At 50.3% G+C, this 17030-nt stretch overlaps 6 protein-coding genes across 6 annotated transcripts; 3 read left to right on the top strand and 3 right to left on the bottom strand.

The window, feature by feature from the left end:
* Positions 1–66: 66 nt before the first annotated feature.
* On the top strand, positions 67–1793 carry LCP9604111_5544 (damage-control phosphatase ARMT1 family protein; the record flags this gene model as incomplete). The annotated part of the gene is made up of 6 exons (XM_039073366.1): positions 67–88; positions 136–206; positions 266–396; positions 462–574; positions 642–1501; positions 1563–1793. 6 exons carry the CDS (start codon positions 67–69, stop codon positions 1791–1793), a joined length of 1428 nt encoding a protein of 475 aa, XP_038928506.1.
* Positions 1794–2185: 392 nt separating this feature from the next.
* LCP9604111_5543 (uncharacterized protein) lies at positions 2186–4406 on the bottom strand (the record flags this gene model as incomplete). The annotated part of the gene is made up of 2 exons (XM_039073365.1): positions 2186–4308; positions 4361–4406. 2 exons carry the CDS (start codon positions 4404–4406, stop codon positions 2186–2188), a joined length of 2169 nt encoding a protein of 722 aa, XP_038928505.1.
* A 1462-nt stretch (positions 4407–5868) lies between these two features.
* On the top strand, positions 5869–10940 carry cpcC (putative protein kinase (Gcn2); the record flags this gene model as incomplete). The annotated part of the gene is made up of 7 exons (XM_039073364.1): positions 5869–6048; positions 6106–8172; positions 8224–8553; positions 8606–9608; positions 9664–10088; positions 10142–10580; positions 10642–10940. The coding sequence occupies 7 exons, from the start codon at positions 5869–5871 to the stop codon at positions 10938–10940; spliced, it is 4743 nt and encodes a 1580-aa protein (XP_038928504.1).
* Positions 10941–11281: 341 nt separating this feature from the next.
* Positions 11282–12933, bottom strand: cwc2 (active spliceosome conformation promoter CWC2; the record flags this gene model as incomplete). Its single annotated transcript, XM_039073363.1, has 8 exons — positions 11282–11752; positions 11811–11847; positions 11903–12028; positions 12079–12146; positions 12216–12244; positions 12298–12323; positions 12418–12495; positions 12560–12933. The coding sequence occupies 8 exons, from the start codon at positions 12931–12933 to the stop codon at positions 11282–11284; spliced, it is 1209 nt and encodes a 402-aa protein (XP_038928503.1).
* Positions 12934–13147: 214 nt separating this feature from the next.
* LCP9604111_5540 (uncharacterized protein) lies at positions 13148–14773 on the top strand (the record flags this gene model as incomplete). Its single annotated transcript, XM_039073362.1, has 10 exons — positions 13148–13176; positions 13227–13255; positions 13307–13321; positions 13380–13404; positions 13460–13781; positions 13846–13955; positions 14012–14157; positions 14217–14274; positions 14342–14506; positions 14566–14773. The coding sequence occupies 10 exons, from the start codon at positions 13148–13150 to the stop codon at positions 14771–14773; spliced, it is 1107 nt and encodes a 368-aa protein (XP_038928502.1).
* A 200-nt stretch (positions 14774–14973) lies between these two features.
* cpa1 (carbamoyl-phosphate synthase (glutamine-hydrolyzing) CPA1) lies at positions 14974–16341 on the bottom strand (the record flags this gene model as incomplete). Its single annotated transcript, XM_039073360.1, has 1 exon — positions 14974–16341. The coding sequence occupies one exon, from the start codon at positions 16339–16341 to the stop codon at positions 14974–14976; it is 1368 nt and encodes a 455-aa protein (XP_038928501.1).
* Positions 16342–17030: the final 689 nt, after the last annotated feature.

Below are 17030 nucleotides of genomic sequence, written 5' to 3'. Positions count from 1 at the left end.
GCCCTCCCCTCGATTCTGCCACTTTGACTTTTTGCCCTCGGTCTAGATACATCTTGCATAGCAGTCATGGAATTCGATCCTAAGACTCGTAAGCATCCTTGGTCGGCCATAAATATATTAGACTAACCCGAGCAGCTCAGTACCTCACCTCCGACAAGTCGAGCTTTGCCTCGGTCTCGGCCAACGAGCGGTGGCCTGTCATCATCGTGAGCTTGGCAGACAATCGATAACCGGATCAATTGCTGAATATGTGTGACGACTCTAGACTGGCGCTATCGATGACCTTCATCGCACCGTTGTAGCTGTCAAGGACGGCGAGAAGGCAAATGAAGGCAAGGGCATTATCGCCAAATTGGCCTCCTTGAAGTATGAGCTTCAGCACGACCGACAACTCACGTGAGTCATTTTATCCTCAATGCTAGAAATATAAGAGCTTCACCTAACGTGTCTATTGCGGCTAGTCCCCTGGATGACGACGGACATCCAGATATCGCTTCGTATAACAAGGAGCTGGAGGAGCGTGGAAACCCCCACTGGCACGATGTGGCCTGGCTTTATGCAGAGTGTTACCTCTGTAAGCCCAACCCCGGTCCAACAGAGAATAGATATATTTCGGCAATACTGACCAACGACCATCATAGACCGCCGCATGGAGGCCCTTTTCGCGTTGTCTAAGCATTGGAAGGGCTATGACGTGTTCGCCCGCCAGAAGATGGATACATTCAAGTCGTCCCGGCCCGCCGTACTAGAACTCGCTGCGAGATACCGTGAGTTGGCGACAGAATCCGAGTCTGGAAAAGCAAGAGAGAACAAGTCGCCAGAGGAAATCGACTCGGCCGAGAAGCTGCTCTTCTCGGAGATGTGCGAGATCTGCTTATGGGGCAATGCCACCGATCTGTCACTTCTGACATCTCTCACCTACGAGGATATCCAGAAACTGCAGGGGTCTGAGGCGCGCAAAGCATCAGAGCAGAACATCATTGTCAATGACCTTGATGCTGCTTTCGGGGTAATGCAAAAGGCGCGGAGAGAGAAGAAGGACGGCGACCGCCGCGTTGACATCGTCTTAGATAACTCCGGATTTGAGTTATTCGTTGATCTCATTCTCGCTGGATACTTGCTGTCCGCCGGACTGGCGACCAGTGTCGTGCTCCACCCCAAGCGCCTGCCATGGTTTGTGTCAGACGTCACCCCGAAGGATTTCTCCGATCTGCTCAACTGCATGGTCGACCCGCAGGCCTTTTACACAGCGATCGATGGCTCGGGCAAGACATTCCCCCCTCTTTCTGACAAGGAGGTCTCCGACGTGCGATTCCTCTTCGAGCAGTGGAGCCAGTTCCACCAGGATGGTAAGCTGATCCTGCGTCCGCACGCTTTCTGGACCACCCAGGGTGGTTACTGGCGCATGCCATTCGTGGCACCGGAGCTGTTCGAAGATCTGAAGGAAAGCGAGCTTGTCTTGTTCAAGGGCGACCTGAACTACCGAAAGTTGGTCAATGATGTAAGTCCAGTGTTCTTTGCTTTCTTTCTTTCGCTTTGTGTTTCTTGCTAACAATATCCAGGCCCAATGGGATCCCACCACTCCTTTCACAGAAGCTATCGGCCCGCTTGGCCCTAAGTCGGGGATCCGTGTTCTAGCCTTCCGCACTTGCAAGGCTGATCCCGTTGTCGGTCTCCCCGCTGGCGAGGACGAGAAGCTCCGCGCACTGCCGGGAGGCGGCGGCGCTGAGTCTCGTAAGTGGGCCTGGGGCGGGAAATGGGCCGTCGTGTCGCTCTCTGACGGTAAGGCCTGAGAGCGCACTACACGACCGACCGTGTTCTTTCCGTTGCACACTGGGTGAATATACGATATGGAACCTTTGTAGGTGAACTAGATAGTGAAAGAGCACAGCTGGATGTAGACAAGATAATACCTAATCTAGATTTTGAATAAAGGTGTGATATGATACATTAGCCATTGTACCAATCCCGGAGGCAGCGAGAATTTGGCAACAGTGCCTGCGAGCGATCCCGATCGAGAGACTAGAAGAGCCACCGATTCAATAATACAACAATTGTCTTCGCTGAAAACGTAGATAGAAACAAGGTGACGAAAAACAGTAACGCTTATGAACCCGAACACCACCCCATAATGCTAAGCTATGCCTTATTTCCAAATCAGGCGACTCCATAGTACATAGTCACCTCAAAGATTCTCCTTTCCAAATGCTTTGATCTTACGACTGTCCTTCTGCCTGAGCCGTGACTTGGCCGCGGCAATTCGTTCAGGAGTGAGCGCTTCACGCTGGACATCAGTAAACCCGTACCGCTTGCCCACGCGCTCGCCCGCTGAAACGGCATACCCCGAATACCGACTGCGAGACGGGAGACCAGAGATTGAATCGAGGGTCGATTTGATGTGGGTACGTTCGCGTTGTGTGTGTCGGTTGCTGAGCCGAGTATCATCGTCAGCAGGGGGGTTCAGGTTCAGGTTCGGATTCCGATAGAGCCGCTGGCCTTCGCCGAGTCGGCGTCTTGAGTACGTGCGGTTCAACGACTTCAGGGCTGAGATATCGGGAGGCGAGGACGGGGGGATTTGATCCAACGCTGCAGTACGGGCCTCGAGTTGCGGCTTCAGGAGTATTTCGTTCAGATAATGTGTCACCTCGTCGTCATCTGCGACTATGTCTCGGGTATTCGGTCTTGTACTAAGTGTGCCCAGTGTGTTACTGCGCAGAGCAGGTCGCGATTCGCGTATTTTGGAGCGTGGACTCGGGCTTGGGGGAGGCTCGGTATCTTCGGTGGGTTCTTCTTCAGGTTTCTCAAGGTCCTGATCAGTAATGTCCTGGTCGCCAAAGTCAAAGTCAAACGCCTGCACGTCTGTGTTGTCTTTGCGAGGACTTAGGAATTGCCGCTCTGTGGAAGGTAGTGCCGGGAAGCGTTCGGTAGAACCGAGTCGCAGCTTCAGAAGGTCGATCTGTTTCTGCATGTGACGGCGTTCTGCTTCGGAAGTATTCCTCAAATTCTCTTCCGAGGCACGGTGCTCCTGAGAGACTGTTTTGAGCTTCTCTCTATATTCTTGGATCCGCTGCTCCAGTCTGGCTTCTCTCTGCTTCAGTCTTGTTTCCTTGTCCTTTCGTCGACCTTCATATCGAGACATTTCCTGCTTCACTCGCGCCAGTGTTTGTTTCAGAGTGTCATTCTCTTTCTCGAGTGCTTGGGCTTTCTTTTCTGAGCTCTGCGCGAGGTCTTGAAGTTTGCTTAGTTCGGACTGTTGTTTTTTCATCTCCTCAATCTTGGCATTGGCTTGTTCCAATTCTTGTTGTGTTTTGCGAAGCTCCTCAGTTGGGGTGTTTGAAGGAGGTTCTTCCTTTTTCTTTTGTGTGATATTTGCCGCATCGCTTACAACATCATGTCGTTCCAAGGCACTGCGCAACGAGGTAACCTGCTGCTTATATTGCAATGCAAGAGCGGTTTGTTTGGTCAAATCTTGAACTAGTTGCTCCTTGTCGCCTGTCGATCCCTCCCCGACCATCGAAGAAGCAAGCCGTGACACCTGCCTTTCCATCTCGGCGACCTTTTCTTCTTCCTCCTTGAGCTTGTCGGCCAGCCGCATAGCTTCTGTATCCTTTTTGCGAGCGTAGGATTTGGCAATCGATCGGTAATGAATCAATTTCTTAATCTCTCGATTGGTTTTCACACGATAATTATCGAATTCGGTTTTCCAGTACTTGCCTGACTCTGAGTGGGGGTCATCCAGATTGATAGTGACATCTTCATCGAGCGTATCCTTGGAGCCAGAGCCCACGGCATGTTTCGTTTCCCGTGTGTTCTCATCAGACTTGGCCGGATCGGAGTTCTTGGATGCGTTGTCGCGTGCATTCATGAGTGTCTGGGTGAGTTTGCTCCTCGGCTTGCCGTTTCCATCTGATGACCCAGACATCCACTGGGTACTGAGGGCTCCGGAAGGATTTGGTGGAGTCTTGGCCGGCTTACTGGCCGAGCCGGGGCGTTTCCCCTCATTGTCGATGACACTTTCGCCAAAGGATACCGTCTTACGACGCAACGCGGTTCCGGGTGTAACAAGTATGCTTTTCGTCGGGGATCCCGTGGGGTTGTAAGTCGCGTCGCCTGATTTCGCGTCGGTCTTGATCTCAGTTGGCGCGGATGTTGTCGTATCGCTTTTGCTTCGTTGGTGACCGGACTGTCTCGGGGACGCGTTTTTTCCATCGTCCTCTGCTCCGGGGGTGCCAAACAGAGCACTCTTGAACGCACGAATGGCAAAGACATGGCCTGGAGTCTCAGGGGGTTCTAGCAGCTTAGAGTCATCTGTAGCATCACGTTAGAGCAATGGCTTCAAAGGTCAACGTAATCACCACACCTGTAGCCTGTGTGCTTTGATCGTTCCCCTTGATCCAGTCCAGCATTTTGACTGCCGGGATTGGAAGAAACCTCGAAGTTCAAGCCCAATCGAAAGTCTAATGGATGTTTATGGTCGGCGCGGTCGGAAAAAGCTTATCGATAAGCTCGTGTTCCTTTTGTTTACGCTTGGCACTCGGTTTTGGACTTTTGAGGATTGGGATTTGGGAGAAGTTCTTCACCTTCTTTTGTTCCACATTTATTCCGAGAAGAATTCGCTTGTGGGCCTTGAGTTGTTCATAACAGGTGTGTACAGAGTACACATGTGCGTGTACAGAGGAGTGGACATCCATATGTACCCTCCTGGGGTACTTGGCATATCTGGAGTCTACAACTATGTACCAGCCTTGCTTAGATCAATTCTTCCTCTTCGGGGTCTGATTGTTCTCAGAGCATCTTACAAATATCTATGCTATCTTCAGGTCTTATATAAGAAATCCCCCGAATTCTTGTCTTTCCCATGACTTCGAAGACTACACTGTGATCCCTTACGGCGCTCAAGTCCTTGAAAGCTGCAAGCCACTGCAGACACTACGCAAACGTCAGACATAAGACTGGCTTGGCATGACAATATCTTTCTTTCCCGTTTGGTTGTTCTCCGCTTGATTGCCCGCGCAATTGCAACCACATTTGTCGGATTCGGTGTCAACGCCATCCTACGTCCAGAACATGCTCTCACTTTCTTCCAGTTCCGGCCACCTAACTCTGTACAGAGTGGTGGACAAGCAGAGGCCCGACAGTCTAATGTCAATCTATGGAGTCCGAGACATCTTCATGGGGCTGCCATATATGTGGCTTCGTATTTCGGCGCCCTCAACCTGGGCTGGATCCTGATTGCCGCTAGCAGCGTCGCATTTGCAGATGGGTCTGTGTGTTGGACCTAGGGCCAAGGATAGTGGAATCATTGCGGATACGCACCAATGATTGCTGTGGCTAGCAGCTTGTTGCTCGATGTCTTCGATTGTGGATAGTCACAGGAACAAAGACAACACTAGTAGAGATGATCGACTGCAGGGTCGATAATTGCCACCCTTCTCAGTATGCCAGCTCACCGGCTCACCAGCTCATTATCTCAAGATATCTGGGCCCACTATTGGGCAGGGACTGGTGATTTGGCTTGACGGCGATGATAGACAAGTCGATAGACACATGGGCTATCTCGTAAACGACTTGAAATAAACACAAGACGCAAGAAGCATGAGACGAAATTAAACCACAGTAGAATACAAGCGGTAAACCCATAAATCCACAGTTAAACCAACTGGGTCGTCATTTATACTAAGCATCTCCACCCCAGAAGTGGAAGGGCGTATTATCTGACCGCCTGTTTGGTCTAGCCTCAAGAGGCGAGGGAAAAAAGACTGCCCGATTTCTTTCAACCTCCCATAACCCTTTCATCTTTTATTACTAGCCCTCATGTCGCACGACGCTCAGGGTCGCTTGTAGGGCGAGCTCTCGCCACGCCCCGCGATGTCTCCCAAACAGAGGAAGAAGCCCTCCCGCCAGAAAAACCAAACGTCTGATTCCTCCGTGACGTCCCCCGTATTTACAACCAATTACCGAGAAATCCACCAGACAGAGGTGGAAGCTCTGCGCTCAATCTATGGCGACGACTTTGAAGAAGTAGAAAATAGGCGGTCGGCCTGGCAGGTGGGTGTCTCTTTGAGCTGTTTGGGCCCCTCGTGGTCACTAACCCATACACTCTAGCAATCCTCCGATGTGACATTCAAGCTTCATTTGCGCTCCTCTTCGAATCCAGACGTACTCCTCATTTTGCTGGTCGAACTCCCCACTACGTATCCTAAAACAATCCCCAACCTCTCACCAGGAAACCTCGACGGCTTTCGCGATGGAGCGCGCTCCCGGATACAAGAAATTCTACGCAACAAGCCAAAATCTCTGCTCGGCAGTGAAATGATTTACGAGCTTGCGGTGTCCATCCAAGATGTTCTAGAGGATGTTGCCCAGGCACAGGCACAGGACAAAGACCTACCCAGCCTTGAAGAGGAGCGCATGGAACAAGAGGCGGCTGCTCTTCAGCGCGCAGACCTAGAAAAACAAGAGAAACTTCGCAAACAGAAGGCTGCAGCTGTCGAGGAAGAGCGCGCATTGCAGGAAATGCTTCAAGACAAGATGCGACAGCGGAACAAGGCTCGTCTTATGAGACGAAAGAGTCGATCTGGCGGCGTGGATATGAGTTATGTTGATGACCTAGTGGAAAATACACCTGGCGCCATCTGCTTTGATCCTCCGTTGGTCGTCAACGACACCGATGAGCAGCCGCTGGTCTTCCGCGCCGTCTATGGCAAGACCCTTCTGCAAAGCGAACAATGCAGAAAGACTTTCACCGTCAGGCCTGTTGTGTCTGAGAGCCGATGCTACGTCCCGCTGCTTGTGTTGAAGGAGCTTTGCCTCGTTGAGAATAATTCCGAAGGATTGACATTCCGTGAGCAGATGCGCACTAGTGAGGACAAGTTAGAGGGAATCAAGCGATTGCGACATCCCAATCTTGTTGAATTTGTGGGCTTTAAAATCAACCGCCCAATAGACCACTTGGATTCATCTGATAATTCTTGGACCGTCTTTGCGCTTTTCGAGTATGCCAACAAGGGTTCCCTTTCCGAGCTCCTGGATATTGTGGGCACCGTAGCTGCTGACATGCTCCGCGGCTGGATGATTCAGTTACTCGAGGCTCTGGAGTTCTACCACCGCAGCGGCTTTGTGCATGGCAACATTCATTGTGGCCGAGTCTTCTTGTTCAGGACTCCTTCTGGTGAAACTATCGTTAAACTGCAGTCCAACGTCGAAGAAGCCTTGCCCGACTCTCTTAGCAGAAAAACCTCTTTCGCGGCGTCGAAATCACCACTTTGGCTACCCCCAGAGCTGACACAAGAAGGTTCTGCTCCCTCCATGAAGACTGATGTCTGGGATCTTGGAATTGTGCTGCTTCAGATGGGCTTTGGAAAGGATGTCCTTCTCAGGTACACCTCCGCCAATCAGTTGATGGTGTCTATGGGGCTCTCGCCGCCCCTGCAAGATTTGCTTTGTGAATTCTTTCGCCCAAATCCCAAAAAGCGTCCGACTGCTTTCCAGCTCCAACCGTCGGAGTTTTTCCGCGTGGATGCGCCGTTAAAGATGCGAGAAAGGGCATCGGGATCTGTGTCCATGCAGAGACAGCCACGGTTAGACTCTTTTGGACCCGTGCCGGCTTTCTCACGATATCATCAAGACTTCGACGAGACAGGCCAGCTAGGCCGTGGTGGGTTTGGGCAGGTAGTCAAAGCCCGGAACAAGCTCGATGGTCGGTTATATGCGATAAAGAAGATCTCTCAAACATCGGCTGCAGCGTTGAAAGACACCCTTTCCGAAACCATGCTGCTATCTCGGCTGAATCATCCCTATGTTGTCCGATACTACGCTGCTTGGCTTGAAGAGGACTTCAATAACGTGGAGGAAGAGGCTATGTCCTCCACCGAAGGTGATCCGTTTGCTAGCCATGACCATGGATTCAGTACAGGCGGCCTCGATTTCATCAGCTCCAGCGGATATCCAAAAATAGAATTTGCCGCATCAGACAGCGATGATGAAAACGAAGGAACATTATCTGACCCCGCTTATCCAGAGACGCCAGAGAGGAACAGGGTAAATGAAAATGATAGCGACTTTGATGCCGGAAGTGTGGAGGAAGTTGAGCTCAGCCGAGCGAGATCTGGCTCTTATGCCAGGCCTATCGTAACGACACTCTACATCCAGATGGAGTACTGTGAGAAACATGTAAGTGTTTTAACATCGCTCTGCTCGTTGTTCTAGACTAACATTCCCTAGACCTTGCGCGATCTAATAAAGGATGATTTGTGCGATGATATCGAGCGTTCATGGCGTCTCTTCCGGCAAATTCTCGATGGCTTGAGCCATATCCATAGTCACGGCATCATACACCGTGACTTGAAGCCTGACAACATTTTCATCGACGTTGCAAACAATCCCCGCATTGGTGACTTTGGTCTTGCAACAAGTGGCCAATTCACAACGGCTGTGCGTTCGTCCGCAGCCGCCGACTTCGAAGGAGATTTCACTCGTAGTTTGGGTACAACCTACTATGTGGCACCGGAGATGAAGTCAGTTGTTTCGGGGCACTACAATGAGAAAGTCGATGTGAGTAGTGAATATACAACTGGCATCACGACTACCTGCTCACGCATTCTAGATGTTTTCGCTCGGTGTAATCTTCTTCGAGATGTGTTATTCATTGCCAACTGGCATGGAACGAGACCAAACTCTTCGACAAATTCGTGAAAAGAATCACACTCTTCCGCCCGCTTTCCAGCAATCTGATAAGTTGCTCCAGGGCCAGATCATCGAATCTCTGCTGAGCCATGATCCGAGTGAACGCCCCACAGCCTCCGACCTTTTGTCCAGCGGAAAGATACCTCTTCAGGTCGAAGAAGAGACATTCAGACGGGCTATTGTGCATCTGCTCTCGGATCCAAATTCACCCGACTACAAAAAGATTCTATCAGCTATCTTTTCTCAGTCGCCTAAGAAATTCGAAGATATTGCTTGGGACATAGACTCACATGCAGTACCGGCCGCGAACGAGCTACTTGTCCAGGGCTTGGTTAAGAAGAAGCTAACCTCGATATTTCGAAGACATGGTGCTGTCGAGTCAACAAGGCAAATGCTCTTTCCTCGATCTCAGCATTACAACAACGGTGCAGTACGTGTGCTGGATGCATCTGGCAATCTTTTACAGCTGCCATATGATCTCACACTTCCAAACGCACGAGCAATTCCAAGACAAGATCACTCACTAGAGAAGACATTTGCGTTCGGCACAGTCTACAGGGATACAATACATGGTGGCGAACCACAAACTCACCGCGAAGTTGACTTTGATATTGTGTCCCACAACACCCTGGATCTAGCCTTAAAAGAGGCAGAAGTGATCAAAGTTTTGGACGAAATCATTGAGGAATTCCCACCTCTGCGGTCTACTCCGATGTGCTTCCTCGTCAACCACTCCGATCTACTCCAGCTTATTATGGAATTTTGTCGCGTCACGCCTACTCAAATCCCCAAGGCAAAGGAGGTTCTCAGTAAGCTGAATGTTGGAAAATATAACATGCAAAAGATTCGAAGTGAACTTCGGGCCCCGGCAATTGGTGTTGCTTCAACTTCGTTGGATGACCTTGCCCGTTTCGATTTCAGAGGTACTTAAGCTTACTTTCTCATATTGGGAACAATACGCTAATGGATATGATACAGACTCATTGAAGGAGACAAAACGCAGACTTCAGATTATCATGGAAGGAACTGAATATGCGGAGCGGATTTCACCAATATTCGCTCGTTTGAACGTGCTCATGACCTATTTGCAGAGTTTCGGCGTGAAACGGAAGATTTATATCAACCCACTCAGCAGCGTTCATGACAAGTTCTACCGCGGTAGCATTCTGTTCCAGTGTATCTTTGATAGCAAAAGACGCGGCGTGTTTGCTGCAGGTGGCAGATATGACCGGTTGATTCAGGAATTCTCACCTCATGGCTTATCAAATCGACCTCAAGCACATGCTGTTGGTTTCAACCTCGGCTCCGATCTACTACGGTCATCGATGATTGATTACCTAAAGGCCAAGGCTCCGTCGAAAGATTCAGAGACAAGTGCTGAGTTGTACTGGACAGCCCGTCGGGTAAGTGACTTCCATCCGAACTCGTTTGATGTAATATTTGCTGATCTTCAAAGTGTAATGTACTTGTTGCCAGCTTTGACCCCGCAGTCCTCCGTACAACAGGAGTTAAACTGATCGAAGAACTCTGGTCCAACAACATAAGCGCGGAGCTTGCAGTCGATGCCTCGTCCCTTGAAGAGCTTCTAGCAAAATACAAAGACTCCAATCACCGGTGCATTGTAATCGCCAAGCAAGATAGCAAGGAGCGTGGGTTTAAAGTTCGGAATCTGATGCGCAAGGAAGAATTCGATATCCGCCTCCCTGAACTTGTGCAGTGGCTTCGATCAGAAGTGCAGGCGCGCCAGTATCGCGAGGGAACTCCTGATCCCCGCCAGTCCCGTCAATTGAGCCAGCAGGAGGCTCTCGCGTTCCAGGAACGGGCCAATGATGTGCGCATCCTCATCCCCCAGCACCGAAACAAGAAGACGAACCGAAGGAACATTGTTGAGTCAGGTATGTTCAGGCTTCAAGTGGGGATCCAGTCCAGTATACTAATTGATACACTGTGTTCTAGCCCTTCTTTCCTCTCGAGAAGTAGCCGAAAACGCCCGCAACGGCCCTGTCGCAGCCATCGACACCCGCGACGAAGTTCTCGACGCTATTCGCGACACGCGTCTCTCTGACGCAGAGAGCTGGCGCAGCGTGATCCAGAACGCACCGCTGACAGAGCGGAAGTATCTTAGTCAAGTGCATGAGCTACTCACTGACTTGGCCATGGAGAGTCGCACAAATGATACCATAGAAAGCTACACGAATGCTTTCATCTACAACTACCGCACAGGCTCCTGCGTATACTATGACCTGGGACCCTAGCGAGAAATGAATTTACGACTGATTGATCTCATGGGAGGAAGAGTGAAGGGGAGTTAGGTTAAGCATAAGTCTCGGATCGATGAGACTCGTGGTGTTTGCATTTGGTTTATGGGTGGATATATTTCGTTTTGGTTGACACGCTCTCAATGTTGTGTTTTAGCGAGTGCTCGGGATGATACCATACATAGTGATGATGAATGACGCCCAGAAATAATATTTTACGGATATCCTGTATGGAGACGCAGAGAGAAATAAACATTTTGACAGAGGTATCGTTGCTGTTGTACATGAAAAAATTCACAATCATGATGGATTAGGATGCCGCACAAACTGCACGTAAATCAGTCACTCTCATCGTCGCTGCCGTAGCCGACTAACGGTCCACCAACAGCCTTGGGTGCCTGGGTCGTCACCGTTCCGCCATTAAGACCCCGTAGGGCTGCGAGAGCTGAGCTGGAGAAGATGCCATTACTCTGAGGCTGCTGCTCCTGCTCCTGTACCGAAACCGAAGCAGACTCGATCATCATCGGTTGTTGGGGTGCCTCTAGCTGAGCGGCCCGGCTCGCATCCTCCAATTGACGGGTTCTAGCATGCCACACATCATCTGGAACGTCATAGCCCTGTAGTCCAAAAGTTCCCTCGATCTTCTTCCGCCTCTTGGCTTCGGGATCTCGGCCTTCGATCTCTGCTACAAAAGCTGCGGGTAGTGCCCGGCGCACAGCCTCGGCGGCTTGCTCTTCTAACCGGCGTGCCTCGCGCTTCTGTGCCATTGGGTTCGGGTCGACCGTTGCCCATCGTACGTTAAGAATTTCCTACTTGTTGTTAGTACCTTTGTATAACACATCTTGTGGATTGAAATGTTGAACTCACTTCATGATCCAAGCTTTGGTTTTGCATCGCAGCTAGACTTTAGTCATATGTTAGTTCGGTACAAATAGAGAGCTTGGGAAGGGGTATCTTACGCAAACTGCGCATTACTTTCTGACGAATAGGTCACGAAAGCCACGCCCCGTCCGGTAAGTACTCTGGTTCTTTCAATTTGACCCCATTCCGCAAAATGCCTTGAGCACACTTCCTCGATATCATCGCTAGATGTTGATTAGCAACAATACGAAGTATAGCCTTTCGAGGTACTCACGAAACCGTAATCCGACCCACGTAGATTGTCCTATTTTGGCGTGTGAACGAGCCTACTCCGGACATATCCTATTTCAAGTAGCGTTAGCGATATGTTCATAGCGAAGCAACATCTCCTAGTCACAAAGAGATACTCACTTCCTTGTAATCGCTGTGCTTGTCTCTCCCTATAGTCTGGAGTCAGTCGCCTGTTTTAAAATCAAATAGCAAGGAGACTAACCAAAGCAGTCCATGTTTGGATTGAACCTAAGAATCATTGATTAGCCAGGTTCTTTTGTATCCGACGAGTCCAACAGAGTAGAAGAATCCTCGAATCGCGTACGGCATGGGAATCACTAACATATCGTGAATCGTCGGTAGACGATGGAGGTATTCACAGTCCTGACCTTTCACGCAGACGCCTCGCGCAAAATGTATGCTAGATAGGACGGAAAAAGGATTAGCAAATGTCTACCGCGATGCGCAATGGTAAAATTTCCTACCAGAAAAAGGAGCCCGGAATGCGATCAGCGCGAGTGTATCCCGAGTCACGCGCAATATTGCAGCGACTAGGCGCAGGCTGGCTGAGGCCATATTTGTCGTCGTTGTCGCCGCTCTTGTTGTACCAAATATTATAGTCGAGTCCCGGCTGCTGTGCAGGCTCAGCTTTGATGGTTGACGCGTCGACTTGTATCCTCGCTGGGCGTTTCTTCCTGCGAATAATCTTGGTCTTCTTGACCGACTGAAGCTGCTGCTCTCCTTGCACAGTCTCGTCCGCGCCGGTTGTTGCCACAATTGTCTGTTCGGCATTGACTTCAAGGGTTTCGGGGGTGGTGGAAATGGGAGCTGGTGGCTCAGCAACCGATGTATCTGCCATGGTCGTGTTTGTGTTGGAGATGTTGACTTGGAAGGTTAAGCTTGAGCTTCAAAAAAAAGGTCGACGTCTTGGACCGTTCCAACTGAGGTGCTTACATAAGGCTTGGCAAGTGCGCCAGGGCACATCGGATTTGGTATTTCCCTCTCTGAGGCACAACGAAGCACCAGAGAAAAATATTTAGTGATTTCACAGGCGACGAGCCTCAACCGACAAGATGGTGAACATCACGGAAAAGATCAAGGAGTCAGTTTCTTGTTAATTGCTGGATGGCCTAATTTACTGATCTTTTACAGGATCGAGGATGAGATGCGTCGAACGCAGAGTAAGTGTTCTTATCTTCAGACTTATATATCACCCCGCTAATGACCCACAGAGAACAAGGCAACAGGTAAGATATCATTTTGATCAGGGGAGGATATGACCTAATTTCCAAATCTCCATATCAGAACACCATTTGGGTCTACTGAAAGGGTATAGTCTGAATTCTCTAACTTCAATTTCAAATATAAACTAACAATCTTTCCAGAAAACTTGCCCGGCTAAGAGCCCAGCTCTTGGAGCCAGTGGGAGGTGCTGGCGGTGGCCCCGGTGCGGGATTTGATGTCAGCAAGAGCGGCGATGCACGAGTGGCTCTTGTTGGCTTCCCCTCTGTCGGAAAGTCTACATTCCTGTCTAAAATCACCAAGACCAAGAGTGAGGCTGCATCCTACTCTTTCACCACGCTGACGGCTATTCCCGGAGTGCTGGAGTATGGTGGCGCTGAGATTCAGATCTTGGATTTGCCAGGTATTATCGAAGGTGCCTCCGAGGGCAAAGGCCGTGGTCGGCAGGTCATTTCGGCCGCAAAGGTGAGCGGGCTAACTTTCTTAATAGGAGAGAGTACAGAAACACTGACAAAATTCCTGCTTCTAGACAAGTGATTTGATCTTGATGATTTTGGACGCCACAAAGCGTGCCGAACAGCGAGCCTTGCTCGAGGCCGAGCTGGATGCCGTGGGCATTCGGTTGAACAAGGAGCCCCCGTATGTTATACCGTATCCGAAGTTTTGCGCAGACTGAAATACTGATACCATCCTAGTAATATCTACTTGAAAATCAAGAAGGCCGGTGGCATGAAGATCTCTTTTGCTACGCCCCCAAAGCATTTGGATGAAAAGTTGGTTTACAACGTGCTCCGGGATTACAAAATTCTCAACTGCGAGGTGCTCGTGCGAGATGAGAATGGTACGTGATGCTTTAATACAAACAGCCAGGCCCAAACACTAATTGCGGCTCCGTTATAGCCACGATCGACGACTTTATCGATGTGATTATGAAGGACCACCGGAAGTACATCCGCTGGTAAGATTGACACTAATCATGATTGATATCCAACTGTCAAACGCTAATATTTCTCCTTTTGTGCCAGTCTTTACGTTTACAACAAGGTCGACAGCATCGGCCTCGAGTTCCTTGATGCCCTTGCCCGCGAACCTCACACAGCCGTCATGAGTTGCGAACTTGACCTCGGCGTGCAAGACGTTGTCGAACGCATCTGGAAGGAACTGAGACTAATGCGGCTTTACACAAAACGGTATGGTATATCCTTGACTTTAGGTTCATTGACATGGCTGATGATTATCGTATCTTTAGAAAGGGAGAGGAACCTAAATTCGATGAGGCGCTCATCGTACGAAAGGACTCCACCATTGAGGATGTTTGTGACCAGATCCATCGCACAATTAAGGACACATTTAAGTATGCATTGGTGTGGGGAGCGAGCGCGAGACATGTTCCGCAGCGGGTAGGATTGGGACATTTGGTTGCTGATGAGGATGTGGTATCTATAGTGGCTAAGTAGAACTTAGAGATCGAAAGCGATGATGAAAATATTGATACGACTACAAAGAGCTTGGACATGAAAATATGGTCTTAATGCTGTTGATTTCATATGCCATGCATGAATCTATGAACAAAAAATACGAAAAGTAAAATTATTTCATCAAGGCAACCAATTGAACCCTCAAAAACCAGAACTCCTACTGCAATACGTTGACATGCTTAAGCAGCAGCGGCAATGGCAGCAGAAGCAGCGGCAGCGGCTACCACGTTCTGCTGGCCAATGGTGGGCTGAACACCCACGCGCTCCTTGGCAAGCAGGTCGACCAGCAGAGGGCTGGGGCGGCTGTCACGCTGAGGGTAGAGACCAGTCTGGCTGTTCTTGTACTTCAGCACGGAGTCCAGGTAGATATCGAAGAGGTAGGATGAGTCAAGAGGACCGCCCTTGGCCTCGGGGTGGAACTGGGTGCTGAAGATGGGACGAGACTTGTGGATCATGCCTTCGTTGCTCTGGTCGTTCAGGTTGATGAAGTACGGCTTCCAGTCCGATGGTAGAGTCGAAGCATCAACGGCGTAACCGTGGTTCTGGCTGGTGATGTGGCAGCGACCAGTGCTAAGGTCAAGAGCGGGAATGTTGTGAGCCCGGTTTCCGTACTTCAACTTGATGGTGCTGGCACCGGCGGCCAGAGCGAGGAGCTGGTGGCCCAGGCAGATACCGAAAATGGGGACCTGGGAGGTCTCCATCAGACGCTTCAGGTGGTAGACGGTGTCCTGGCAGTGGGTTGGGTCACCAGGGCCGTTGGAGATGAAGACACCATCGAAGTGGTGGGCGACCTTGTGGATGGGGTAGTCGAAGGGCAGGACAGTGACGCTGGAGCCACGACCGACCAAGCTGCGGAGAATGTTCTCCTTAACACCACAGTCGATGACAGCAACGTGGGAGTGGGGATCAGCAGCGGCAACATGGAAAGGCTGCTTGGTGCTGACCTGGCGCACCAAGTGGATTTGCTCAGGGTCAGTGAAAGCCTCATCCTCGTTGGCGTCGTATTCTTCGCCGACGGTGATACGGGCCAGAGAAGAGCCTTGCTCACGCAGGTAGGTGACAATGGCACGAGTATCGACACCGGAGATGGCAGGAACACCTTCACGGGCACACCACTCGCCCAGACTCTGGACAGCAGTCCAGTGACTGTATTGCTCGGCGACATCGGCAACAACAACACCAGCTGCCTGGAGATTGGGAGACTCGAAGTATTTCAAAAGTCCATTGGGATCCTTCTCGGCGGAGGGAACTCCGTAGTTGCCAATCAGAGGCTGGGTGAAAACTAGGATCTGACCACGGTATGAGGGATCGGTCAAGGACTCGGGGTATCCAACAAGGGATGTAGTGAAGACGGCTTCGCCAGAGATGTTGGAGCGGGCACCGAAAGACTTGCCGGAGAACATGGGACCATCACGGATAGTGAAGGTAGCAGGCTCCATAGCGGCACGGCGCACAGTAGCCATGAAGCGGGCCTGACCAGAGGTTCGGCTCATGGAGGCGAAGGCAGAAGCCCGGGCAGGCATTGCCTTGAAGAGGTTGGAGATCATTTTTATTTTATAAGTAACAATTGTAATTCAGTAGGAAGCTTTGTACTGTTCAGTTGATGTTGGCTTTCCAGAGGTGGTCCGAGATATAGTCCTGGGAGGTGAAGATCGAGGGTGCCAAACACATAAGCGCGACTAGCAGGTGGCAGTCAGAGTATGGTAGAGAGAGATGAGGGGGTTGCTATTTAGCGCAACATGGAGATCTTTTGCGTTGAAAATCTGGAGTAGAGAAATAATGAGAAAGAAGACGGAAAAGAAGGAAACAAGAGGTTTTTCACCCCGACTCCGTGGGCACGTGCTCTCACCGACTTTGCCGGTGTCGGCCAATCGGAGGGCGTCAAATTCTGTTATCGGCTTAGATCTGACTCATCCAATCGCCGGGTTCGGCCTGGACAATGGTATCTATCAGGCACAGAGAACTATTTAGCCTTTCAATGGGATCATCACATTTACATAAATTCGAAGGAGCCAAAGATAGGAAATATCACCCATCGAGGCGGTTTAACGGCCTGGATTTTGTCTGTACACCACACTATTGCCACAACCAATGGCACACTGCAGTAGCCCTGCACCTTGCCCGCGCCATTCGCCACTCGGATACGCTCAATTCCCGGTCTTCTGTATAGGAAACTCGCCGTTCAATTACAAAATTTCGGTAGGTTTGGTTGTGTCACACAGAGAGTCTTTTTACA

The sequence above is a fragment of the Penicillium roqueforti genome, assembly GCF_015533775.1.
Source record: "Penicillium roqueforti strain LCP96 04111 chromosome Unknown scaffold_13, whole genome shotgun sequence".
NCBI lineage: Eukaryota > Fungi > Ascomycota > Eurotiomycetes > Eurotiales > Aspergillaceae > Penicillium > Penicillium roqueforti.
The sequence above is the reverse complement of the archived record's forward strand: the minus strand, read 5'-3'. Positions and strand labels throughout refer to the sequence as shown.